General features: G+C 36.6%; 1 protein-coding gene across 2 annotated transcripts in view; it reads right to left on the reverse strand.

The window, feature by feature from the left end:
• The window catches only part of ARFGEF1 (ADP ribosylation factor guanine nucleotide exchange factor 1), a 144,148-nt gene that overhangs the window by 51,393 nt on the left and 79,391 nt on the right, over positions 1-13,364 (reverse strand). For both annotated transcript variants that reach the window (XM_021688624.1, XM_044914638.1), the window contains 4 exons: positions 4,944-5,043; positions 4,485-4,624; positions 4,271-4,379; positions 3,164-3,365 (listed from right to left, as the gene is read on the reverse strand). In XM_021688624.1, coding sequence (XP_021544299.1) covers positions 3,164-3,365; positions 4,271-4,379; positions 4,485-4,624; positions 4,944-5,043 — 551 coding nt within the window. The remainder of the gene's footprint in view (positions 1-3,163; positions 3,366-4,270; positions 4,380-4,484; positions 4,625-4,943; positions 5,044-13,364) is intronic.

Genomic DNA, 13,364 nt, shown 5'->3' on the forward strand with positions numbered 1-13,364 from the left:
TCCCACATATCCTATTTCTCATTTCTTAAGCAGAATGCATTTCTGCAGTCTATTTCCTCCACACGGCCTTTACTTGCTCCATTCACTGTGGAACTCTCCTTCATGCTTACAGATCCAGTTCAAAGGTCACCTCCTTGTTTCCACATCATTTACCTTCTACTTTTATTACACCACTAATTACTTTGGTCCCTCATCACCTGTCACCTGGGTAACAGTACTTAAATGGTCTTGTTAACTTTTGTTTTGCTCACATTCTAATCCATCCTTCAGGCTACTGGCCAAGTAATCGTTCCAAAAGAGAAATCTGATGCTACTCCTCCTCTGACTAAAATCCTTCAATACTAGTATGCCAAAGTCAAGAAAAACAAGATAAAAATTTGTTTACATGGAGAATAAGGCCTTCTGGAATCCGGATCCAACTCAATGCTCTCATTTCATCTCCTGCGACTGCCCCCCGACCCTGCCTTTGCCACGCTGAGCAAGAGTCCTCAATGTTCCTCTCCTCTGTGCTGCGGCACATGTCATTCTCTTTGTCTAAAATGTCCTTACCTGTCCTGTCCTAATGATCCTGTCAAGTCCTAATTCATACCATAAATTAAAATCAAACATATTTCACTGAGATAAGCACAATCTCTGCTCTCTGGAAGCTCTCTCCCTAATAAAATAAACTTGATTTTTAAAAACTGTAATAGTAAAAATGCAACAACTAATGTATTGACAAGGTAAGATAGCACAGAAGAGGAAGTAATGAACAGAGATGGCTATGACATATTTCCTGGGGAAGGTGACTGTGAAACTGAGCTTTGAAGAAGGACTACATATTTCATAAAAAGAAAAAACATCTCAGAGAGGAAGGGGTCATATTAACACACGGCAGCATAAAACAGCAATGACACTGTAACAAACAGCTCTGCATTGTTGGAAGGATGAAGTGAGCCAAAGAAGTGGCAGGTGATGAAGCTTAGAGTCCAGCAGACCTATATCATGAAGGTTATTATATCCTATTACAAGAAGCTGTGACTTTATTCTTTAAAAACAAAAGGGGGGCAGAAACAGAAGTTGGCTTTCATTCAAGAGAGATCACTCTAGCTAAGTGTGAGAAAAGACTACAGAATAAATAAGACCAAAGAAAGGTAGGCCAATTAAAAGATTACATGAGTCAAGGCAAGAAATGGTGTTGGTTTGACTTGCGAAAACAACTGTGGGAGATGGAGAGAAGAGATAAATAGCATAGATATTTAGCAAGTACAATCAACAGGATTTAGCGACAGACTAGATCCAAAGGGAAAATATAAGTAACTCCCAGGATTCTAGCTTTTAAATTTGGTAGCATGCTGGGGTTACTAGCCTAAATAAGAAATACAGAAACAGTAGTTTTCTATTTGTCTTTTGTTTTTGGTTAGAGTATTAGGGAGCTGATTATGGAGAGAATGGAGACTGATAAATTTGGTTATGGACATACTGAGTGTGAGAACCTAAGCAATATCCAACAGAGATGTCCAACGGGCAATTATGGACATGAGTCTAGACTTCAGCAGAGGTATTTACATTAGAAGTAACACTGGGGAGTGGTGACATGCTAGCACATACATAGTAGCTGAAGTCATGAAAAAGAACATGATCATCTAGGAGAAATTACAAAGTAAGAAAAGGGCTGAGGGACAGAACTCTGGAAATGCTAAGCTGTATGCAGGAGATAAAGAGCCCACAGGAAGACTGAGATGGCATGATCAGAATGGTAGGAGAACAAGACAGAATGGTGCCACAGTCATGAAAGAGTGTAATGAGAACATAGCAACATGAAAGCATTCTCATGAAAGTATGAAGCAGAGATCAAGTCCAGGGGCTGAAAGGCCGACTAGAGACTAAGGAGCCCTCCGCTTTGCAGTCCTGTGACGGCTCCAACTCACTCCCAAATACTTCAAAGAGAGTTATCGTATCTTGGCAGCACTTTGTATACGATTATGGACAATACATGGTATTATTTTAGAAAAACACTTTTGCCCCATATTTAGGCTGTAATCTTAAATACAAGAACCAATGCTTTCATGGTTCTTGGCACACAGTCCCAAACACCAAATATATGTTTGCTGAGTAACACTTGCTGAGAATTTCAATATGAGTATCTGATTACACATACTAGACCCTGAGTCCCTTAGAAGCCATGGCTGTTTCCTTCATCAGGTTTCCCTAGGACCTTGCATAATGTCAGGAACAGATGGGACTTTGATAAATATTGACTGAAAAACTGGAATGAATGAACTATTAATGGCTCTTTCCTGAGGCAATTTTGTGAGATTTTATAATTTTATGACAATATACGTGCATACATTTTGCCTTTTTTGGGGAACTTGAATGTTCACCAAAAGGTACTGTTTAAGAGTCAGAAGAAATGCTTTACAGGAGAAGTAGCAAACCAGGTAAATATACAAGGGAATTTTTTAACAGTTTACAGTAGCTAGATCCATGGAGAAATGTCAGCAACTTCATGTTTCCTTCCAGTTTCTCTTTGAAAAAGATGGGCAATTAGAGGAATGAAAGCAGCATGGTACTATTTGGATACGAAATAGTCCAGGAGCAGGTCAATGCCATACAGCTTAGTGGGAAAACTGACTTTACAAGATCTGGGTCTGGTAGAGTAGCCAGGCTGGAAAAGGAGGTTATTACCTTATCAACATATAAAACTGAAATTGATAACAATGGATCAGTAACAAGAGTAGCACATTTGTAACCCAACTGGAGAAAATATAAAACCTGTAAAAGGAGCAATGAGAAGCTAGCTATTAGAAGTTTCATATTGTAAATTTTTTACTTGTCATCTGCTTAGGAAATATAATGGGGGATTTTATAACTGAGCTACTAAATGAACAATGCAAAACTACTGAGATGATATTCATCAACAGTATGTAAGATATGCTGCAAAATTAATTTAATGTGCATTATAGGGGTCTCTTGGGCTAGATTGCAATAAACAAGGAGAGCTGAATAATGAGCCACTAGAAGTCTTGGATACAGGAGACCTGTGCCCGGTTTTACTCAATGAAAGGTGGTAATGAGAAAGGAACAGAAATATTCTGAAGATGTAGAGAAACCCAGGGCAAGGGTGATACAGTACTAGCAAAAGGATATTCAGTAACATTTCTTCTTAAAATTGGACACTCACAAATCTATTCCTTGTTCTATTATTTCTTTTTGTTGCTTTAGGACTTCAAATTGTTCTGGATTGTCAGTACCAGACATCTGTGTACTGTAGCTGCCTATTCCTGATGATGATGTTGACTCCAAGGAATTTAAACTTCCATATCTGTTTATTGTCTCAGGGTGTTTGATTTCACTCGTCTCTTGCTCTAAGGTTTTTTCCTGACCTGTGAGGAGAAAGACTGATACAGTAAATTAATCTTTCAAATAAAAATATGTAAACGGTTAAAAAAAACCCATCAAGTAAGGCAAGAAATTTCAATGTTTCTTAGATAACCATGCAACACAAGCAAAATACTGAGTGCCATCACAGACAGTATACTTTGATATTAAAACACACTAGAATTAGAATGTGTGCACCATTAAAAGTTCTTTCTGCAGTTGCAGTGCTAAGTATCCACTGGGTTTCTGCTCTCAGTTCATGCCTCATGAGAAATAATTTTCCCTCAAAAGACTCTTGACTGATGGAATACTAGGGATAGCCCAGTGGCTATGCGTTTTTCTCCTAGTAAGGGTAAATGTCAAACACAGGTGAACAATCTTCTTAAAACATCTTGGCTTGTATAGGTTTCTTCTATAATTATCTTTTCACAAAACTGCATAAATATGCTTCACTTTAACATATTATTTAAATATTTCTAGGAAGATTTAGAAAGAAAAAGGTTTGGATAACTAAGTTGGAAATTTATAATTTTATTTATTTATTTAATTATTTTTTTAAAAGATTTTATTTATTTATTTGACAGAGAGATACACAGCAAGAGAGGGAACACAAGCAGGGGGAGTGGGAGAGGGAGAAGAAGGTTTACCGCTGAGTAGGAAGCCTGATGCGGGGCTCGATCCCAGGACCCTGGGATCATGACCTGAGCCAAGGGCAGACGCTTAACGACTGAGCCACCCAGGCGCCCCAGAAATTTACAATTTTAAAGCTAGTATTTAACTCATACAGAATGCTTCCTTTATCAGCTAAAGGAATAAAGAGGTCACAAAACTGGCCTAATGGCAACTGGAACTATCTTCTTCAAAATACCATTTACTTGAAATGACAAAGAATTATAAAATGTCACCTTACCAAGAGTTGTCTGAGAGTTGGGATTCACATACTGATCCTTACTCCATTCAACCATACACTTCAAAATTGACACTAAGCATTCTAAACCTTTTTTCCTCAGGCTCAATTCCTACAAATAATTCATAAAAAGAATAAAAACAAAAAGATCTTTTAAGGAAACACATAGCTCTTCCTTGACCGAGTTTAAATTTGAAAATGCTTTTAAAGTTCTTACCTGAACATTACTCATACCAAGTTCTTGACTGCCCCGTCCTTGAGCAATTTTTGATAGATCATTTACTAGTCTTTCAAATATATTTGCTGCATTTAAATCACAGTCATAGTTTACATAAATATCCACTACACTCTGAGCATCTGTAACAATATAATATATTGCTTTTAACAAAAGGCATTAAGAATATTAGTATATTTTGGGCTTTTAAATCTTTTTTTTTTAAGAGAGAGATTTTATTTATTTGTCAGAGAGAGAGAGAGAGAGAACAAGTAGGGGGAGCGCCAGGCAGAGGGAGAGGGAGAAGCAGGCTCCCCACTGAGCAAGGAGCCTGATGCAGGACTCAATCCCAGGACTGAGATCATGACCTGAACCAAAGGCTGACGCTTAACTGACTGAGCTACCCAGGCATCCCTAAAATATCTCTTAATAAGAAAAGATAGTAAGGATAATTTCAAATACCTGCACAGATCCTTGTCAATGTCTGAATAACCATCCATTTGTGGTCAAATGAGCTGGTAGAAGTTTCCAAAATGTATAGGAAAATTTCTTTAAAGAACACCTGTGATTAGGGAAAAAATTCTGTTTAAAATATTATTTGTATATGTGATCATGTTTTAAATATCCCAAAGCTGTGGAGCAGAGATTAGGACCCAGGCTCCTCTGGAGTTCAACTTCTTTTGAGTTCCATCTCTGAAACGTCAGGACTAAGCTAACTTGGGTGTGTGACTTAAACTAGCCCTTCTAGTAGGAGTACTGAACTTCACGTTGTTTTGTTTGCTATCACACAGCCACTACAAAGGAAACCTGCAAAGTCCTCTGGGTAAGAATTCTGTGAACATATTTACAAAACCAATGTAACTCATACTTCATTTTTTTAATCTCCCAAAGATTATAAATTTATTCATCAGTTAGGTTTTTCAGCCGTTATAATAGGTGCCCAATTTTCCTAGATTTAAATGTACCTAATGCTCTAATCCACACAATAAAAATAATCTCTTACACTATGATATTTTTATAATTACGTAAGTGGAAATCTCTATCTGAAAACAACAAACTATTTCTTACTATTCTTTACACCAAATGATGTCAAATAAAAAGGAGTTACTCAACCTAATTAAATAAATTACAATTTAAGAGCTAAGAAAGAATTTTTAGATTGAAATTTATTTTGGAAAAGTGACTGATTTAAGAAGGGATGACTGAAAAAAGAAAACTAAAAGTCACACATTAACATTTAGGGAGCTTTGTGCTCCAGAAATGCATACTGATAATATGAGGTGACTAATGTCTTTCTCCCTCCTAATTGGGTGAGGTACCCTTGAAATGTGCTTTTCTTTCACAAAATCCAACACATTTCTATTACTTCCTTAAAGTCAGGAGCATTTCCTACAGAGCATAACTTTTTAAGAAGGTAGGGACCAAGTCTTTCTTACTAAGCACTGTGTCCACACTGCCTAGCATACAGCAGCTGTTCAATAAATATTTATGATCACAGCTCCTAAGCACTGCACCAAGGCACCCCTGCAGCCAACTTAGAGGGATGCCATGACAATTTCTGAGAGAAAATTCCAAAGAAATATATCTGTTGAATACCTCACAAGACTGCTCAGTTTCAACATTAGATCACACTACATTCCTTTCAGTGACATCATTATTTTCGCAAACCTGAGTTTTAGTGATTGCTACGCTAAAGGGCAGGGACCGCATGAAAGTCAATGAAGAATAGGAAATAAGGGTGGCAGTGTCCAAGTGGATTCCAAGGTCTGAGGAGTTGGGCAGTGTCCAAAAGGCACATACATTTTGGTAGTCAAGTAACTGTGACTACTTAAGAATGAAATAAAAACATCATTTTTAAAAATTTATCTGTATTATTTTTCTTCAAATGGAGATTACATTGTTTAAAGAGAAATATTTGTTAAGCTGTTTGGACCTAATTACTTAATAAATGGAACTGTTAGGTACTTCTTTTAGCACAAGTACGCAGTGAAAAGATCAGACACTCTAAAGGTACCATGAATCAAGAAAGTTTGCTGCCTTGCTAGGACAAGCAAGGGGCAGTGGACATGACACTTGCTGAGGCCAGAGAGCGTGGGTGGTTGCAGTGCTCCCCTGCCCCCAGGCTGAGGCTGGTGAGCACAAGTGGCTGTGGCATTCTCCTGCACCCAGCCTAAAGCCAATGGACACACAGACGAGGCACTCTGCCACAGCACTGTTGAAACACACAGGCACTGCCTTTTTGAAGTCTTAAGCCAGCAAGGGTGCCCCTTCCCCTCACTCTCCAGTTGTCTTGCTACAGCCAGTGAGCATGTGCAATCCACAGAGGAGATACCACTTGATTGCCTGGCCCTGGTGGCCAAGAGAGCTGGCATTCAGAGCAACACGGGATTGTAACAATCAGAAAGACTGTTCTTGGCATGCCACCATCCACAGGGCATTGCACAGACAGCAGACTGAAACACAACATGTCTTCCTGTAAAAAAAGGTCTATTTATTTAGCCTGGAAGCTTCAGCCTGAGAAACAGGCTTCATGTCTCCCTCACATCTAAAGGTGAAAAAGGTGCTCCCCAGGAGTGAAAGCAGGGAGAAGCCATGTTTTGTGCCTCCCCTGGCCTTACTACAATTTGACAGGTCTTCTCAGAAAGGAGCTAATGCACTTCTCTGGAGTCAGGATTTTTGCCACTGTCACACAGGGGACATCTCCAGATCTCCAGTCTGGAGAACAGGACTGTATATATTTGCATTATTTAAAAGTTGTTGCCTGAGGGAGTGGCTTCCAAACAGCCTGAAACTAGGTGCTAAATGAGATTCCTCCCCATGGATCACTGACAGGACAGGGCACATCCTCAACAATAGGTGCATATCAAGAATAAATAAGGTGGTTTAGATAATCACAAAGGTTCCAGGGACAACCAAGAGCTAGGGCAAGGTTGAATGAGAAAGATCATCACCTGCACAAGGTCATTCCCTCAAGACAGAGAGGCAGCTGTTTCACCTGATACATAGAAACAGTCAAGCAAAATGAGGAAACTGAGAAATAGATTTCAAAAAAAAAAAAAAAAAAAAGACAAAAACCTCAGAAAAAGACCTTAATGATATGGAGATAAGTGATCTACATGAAAAAGAATTCAAAGTAATGGTCATAAGGATGCTCACAGAATGTGGTACAGGAATGGATGAGAACTTCAAGAAAGAAAATGAAATAGCAAAGAAGTCAAGAGCTGAGGAACACAATAACTGAACTGAAAAATACACTTGTGGGGTTCAACAGCAGACTGAATCAAATAGGTAAGGACCAGCGATCTACAAATCAGGGCAGAAGAACCCCCCAAATAGAGCAACAAAAAGGAAAAAGAATTTTTAAAAAATGAAGATCACTTAAGGAACAACATCAAGTGGAAGTACATTCTCATTACAGTGGTCCCTAAAGGAGAAGAGCAAGAGAAAGGGGCAGAAGACTTATCTGAAGAATTAATGTCTAGAAACTTCCCTGAGGGAAGGAAACAGACATCTAGGTCCAGGAAGGCCAAAGAGTTACAAATGAGATGAATTCAGAGAGGTCCACACCAAGACACATTATAACTAAAATGTCAAAAATTAAAGATACAGAGAAAATCTTAAAAGCAGCAAGAGAAAAACAACTAGTTGTGTACAAGGAAAAACCCATATGGCTATCAACAGATATCTGAGCACAAACTGTGTGGCCCAGAAGGGAATGACAGGAGATATTCAAAGTGCTGAAAGGAAAAAACTTCCAACCAATAATACTCTAACCAGCAAGATTATCATTCAAATTTCAAGAAGAGAGCAAGTTTTCCAGAGAAGCAAAACCAAAGAAGTTCATTATAATTAAACTGTTTTTATAAGTAATATTAACAAGACTTCTTTCAGCTGAAAAGAAATGGCACTAATAAACAAGAAAATATACAAAAGTAAAAATCTCACTAGAAAGGGCACATTATAGTACAGGTAGTAAATTAATCACTTATAAAGCTACTAATAAAGTTAAAAAAAGTAAAATCAATTAAAACAATGATTAGTTAAGGGTTACATAAAAAATGTAAAAAGCGGTATCAAAAACATAAAATGGGGGAGGCAGTAAAAATGCAGCTTAGGAGTGTGTTCAAATTTAAGTTGTGATCAACTTAAACTGATCTATACATAGGATATATGTGAACCTCACCATATCCACAAACCAAAAACTTATAGTAAATATACAAACAAAATGAGAAAGGACTCTAACCATAACACTAAAAAAAGTCATCAAACCACAAAGGAAGAGAAAAAGAAAAAGGAACAGAACAGTCAGAAAAAAATTAACAAAATGGCAGTTAAGTATTTACCTATCAATAATTACTTCAAATGTAAATGAACTAAATGCCCCAATCAAAAGATATATAGTGGCTGGATGAATGAAAAAACAAGACACATCTATATACTTCCTATATGAGACTCGTTTCAGAAGTAAGGACATACACAGACTTGAAAGTGAAAGAATGGAAAAGATATTCCATGCAAAGGGAAATGAAAAGAAAGGTGGTATAGCTACACTCATATCAGACAAAAAAAGACTAAAACAAAGACAGTAATAAAAGACAAAGTGGGGCAGTAAATAACAATAAAGGGGTCAATCCAGCAAAAATTTAGAATACTTATATATGCACCATACATAGCAGCACTGAAATATATAAGGCAAATATTAACAGACCTAAAGGGAGAAACTGACAGCAGTAGAGTATGAAATTTCAATCCTCCACTTATATCAAGACAGAATATCATTAAGGAAACACTGGTCTTAAATAACACATTATACCAGATGGATTTAATAGATGTACAGGCAGCCCTTGAAAAACATGGGTTTGAACTATGCAGGCCCACTTATATGTGGATTTTTTTTTTCCTTCAAGTTTTTATTTAACTTCCAGTTAGCTAACATACAGTATAATATTAGTTTCAGGTGTAGAACTTAGTGATCCATCTCTTACCTACAACACCCAGTGCTCATCACTACTGACCTCCTTAACCCACCACCCATTTAACCCATCCCCCTGCCCACCTCCCCTCCAGTAAACCTCAGTTTGTTCTCTATAGTTTGTTCCTGGTTTGCCTCTCTCTCTCTTTTCTTTCCCATATGTTCATCTGTTTTATTTCTTAAATTCCACATATGAGTGAAATCACATGGTATTTGTCTTTCTCTGACTTATTTTACCTCTCAAGCTCCGGGGTGCCTGGGTGGCTCAGTTGGTTAAGCACTTGCCTTTGGCTCAGGTCATGATCTCAGGGTCCTGAGATCAAGCCCCACGTCAAGCTCCTTGCTCAGCAGGGAGTCCCCTTCTACCTCTCCCTTTGCCCCTCCCCACCACTCACGTTCTCTCTCTTCCTATCTCAAATAAATAAATAAAATCTTAAAAACACACTTAAAAAAAATACTCTCAAGCTCCATCCTATGTGGATTTCTTTTGATAAATACAGTAACGTACTGTAAAGATATTTTCTCTTATGATTTTCTTAATGTTTTTTCTCTAGCTTACTTTATTGTAACACAGTATATCACGCATACAATATACAAAATATATGTTAGTTCACTGTTATCAGTAAAGGCTTCCAGGCTACAGTAGGATATTAGTAGTTAAATTTTGGGGGAGTCAGATGGTTAACCTGGGTTTTTGACTAGGCAGGAGTTAAATGTCCCTACCCCTGTTTCATTCAAGCGTTAACAGTATACAGAACCCAAAAACAGAATATACACCCTTCTTAAATGCACATGAAACACTCTCCAGGACAGATCACATTTTAGACCACAAAACAAGTCTCAATAAATTCAAGAAGACTGAAATCATATCAAACACCTTTTTCAAACACAATGGTTTAATATTAGAAATTACAAGAAGAAAAACTGAAAAACTACAAGTGGAGATTAAACAACACACTACTGAACAACTGAGTCACAGGAGAAGTCAAAAACTACCTTGAGATGAACGAAAACAAATACAACATACCAAAATCTATAGGATGCAGCCAAAGTGGTCCTAAGAGGGAATCATTGCAATACAAGCCTACTTCAACAAACAAGAGAAATCTCAAATGAGTAACTTAACTTTACATCTAAAGGAATTAAAAAAAAGAATACAAGGAACTAAACATAGGAAGGAAATAAGATCAGAGTATAAATAAATGAGAGAGAGACTAAAAAGACAACAGAAAAGATGAATAAACAAAGAGATGATTCTCTGGAAAGATACACACACTGACAAACCTTCAGGCTGACTCACCAAGAAAAAAGTGGCAGGGCTCAAACAAAGTCAGAAATGAAATAGGAGGTTACAGCTAATTCCACAGATATACAAAAGATCACAAAAGACTACTATGAACAATTACATACCAACAAATGGGACAACTTAGAAGAAATGGATGAATTCCTAGAAACATACAATGTTACAAGAATGAATCAGGAAGAGATAGAAAATCTGAATAGACCAATTACTAGTAAGGAGATTAAATCAGTAATCAGTCTCTTCAATCACTGGTCCTGGGCAAACTGGATAGCTACATGTGAAATGATGAAACTGAACCACTATCTTACACCATGTACAAAAATGAACTCAAAATGGATTAAAGACTTGAATGTAAGACCATAAAAAACTCCTAGAAGAAAACATAGGTAGTAAGCTTGTTGACATAAGCCTTAGTGATGTCTTTTTGGATCTGATTCCAAAGGCAAGCGAAACAAAAGCATACGTAAACAAATGGGACTACATCAAACTAAACAGCTTCTGCACAGCAAAGGAAACCATCAATGAAATGAAAAGGCAACCTACTAAATAGAAGACATGTGCAAATCATATATTTAACAAGGGATTAATATCTAAACTATATAAAGAACTTACACAACTCAATAGCAAAAAAACAAAAAAAAAATCAATTAAAAAAACCGGCAGAGGTTATGAATAGACATTTTTCCAAAGGAGACACATACAGATGGCCAACAGGTACACGAAAAGATGCTCAACATCACTTATCATCAAGGAAATGCAAATCAAAGCCATAATGAGATATCACCTTACACTTGTGAGGATGGCTATTATCAAAAAGATAAGAAATAACAAGTGTTGACGAGGATGTAGAGAAAGGGGAACTCTTGTACACTACTGGTGGGGATGTAAACCGGTACAGCCACTATGGAAAAGAGTATGGAGGTTCCTCAAAAAATTAAAAATAAAGCTACTATATAATCTAGCAATTCCACTAATGGGTATCTATACAATGAAATGAAAACACTAATATCAAAAGATATATGATACCTATGTTTATTGCAGCATTATTTACTATAGACAAGATAACGGAACAATCTCAGTGTCCATGAATGGATAAAGAAGAAATGATATATATGTGCAATGCAACACTACTCAGCCATAGAAAAGAATTTAAATCTTGTCATTGCAACAACATGGATGAACCTTACAAGTATTATGCTAAGTGAAATAAGGAAGAGAAAGACAAATACTGCCATGATTTCATTTAAATTTGGAGTCCAAAAAACAAAAGAAACAAAGCTCCGACTCACAACCAGCTGGTGGCTGACAGAGGGGTGAGGATGTGGAGGTTCGAAATGGGTGCAGAGGATTAAGAGGTATAAACTGCCAGTTATAAGTCATGGGGATGTAATACACAGCATGGGGAATATAGTTAATAATCTTGTATTAACTTTGTAAGATAACAGATGGTAACTAGATTTACTGCAGTGATCATCCTGTAATGTACAGAAATGTTGAATCCCTATGTTGTACACCTGACACTAATATAATACTGTTAACATCAGTTATACTACACAAATAAAAAAGAAAGTTTAGAACTCTCCAAATTGTGGACTAAATAAAACCCCTAGATTTGGAGAAAGAGAAAAATAAAAACTTTAGCTACTCTCTATGAGTTATCAAATTATACTAGGCAAGCAATAGCCTACAATTGTAATTTAAGACATCATGCCCATCGACAGGGGCTCTAAAAAAACACCAAAATTTTAAAGATTTATAGAGCACCTAAAATGTAATGTGTGTAGAGTAATAGTAATATCATAGACACTTCGCAAATATTTTCTTGAAAAGTTGTGCATTAACTATTTTCTGATATAGGCATGTAAGTTAATGTCTATGGAAAATCATATTACCGAAACTCTGAAGTGAATATTCTCATAAAATGAACATTCATGTAATAACAATCTCAACACTACTTTGCAAATTTAGGTATTTATATGTCGGCTTTGCTTTCTCCAACTAGAACACAGCTTATCGTGCATTTGAATATGTGCAGTATTTTCAAAAGCAATCTACACTTGTCTTGTTTGATCCTCAATCTCTCGATAAGGGACAATGGAGAGCGAAATAAACCTGCTCTCTTTAAGCATACAGAACAACATTACAACAATTTTGTAATGAGAATCTACCATCTGAGGACAAAGGAAATTTCTTACCAGTATTCCCTTTAAATTTGTGTTTCCAAAAGTTTGGTACATCAAATTTAATCTACAAAAATAGTAATCCCAACTTTAATGATTTTTGTGATACTTGGTTCCCTAAGAATTTATATTTCAGTCTACTAAACAGTACTTAAAGAAGTTGAGTCTCAGTGTTCAGAAATCTCTAAGTAAATGAATGTAGTCTTCTAAAATTATCTAATAGCAATTTAAATGCTTCATCATCACATGAAAGACTTTTGGGTTAGTAAGGAAGCAAAAGTTCCAAAAGTTTTTTTAAATCTCTTTTAACTGTACTTCCTGAAAATAATGGGAAAAAAGTTATCAAAAAATAGCAACTGTTCCTAGTTAAATGCCTTCCATTATTTTGACAGACATAAGACAAACTAAAATTTGACAATATATATGTA

The sequence above is a fragment of the Neomonachus schauinslandi genome, chromosome 4 (assembly GCF_002201575.2).
Source record: "Neomonachus schauinslandi chromosome 4, ASM220157v2, whole genome shotgun sequence".
NCBI lineage: Eukaryota > Metazoa > Chordata > Mammalia > Carnivora > Phocidae > Neomonachus > Neomonachus schauinslandi.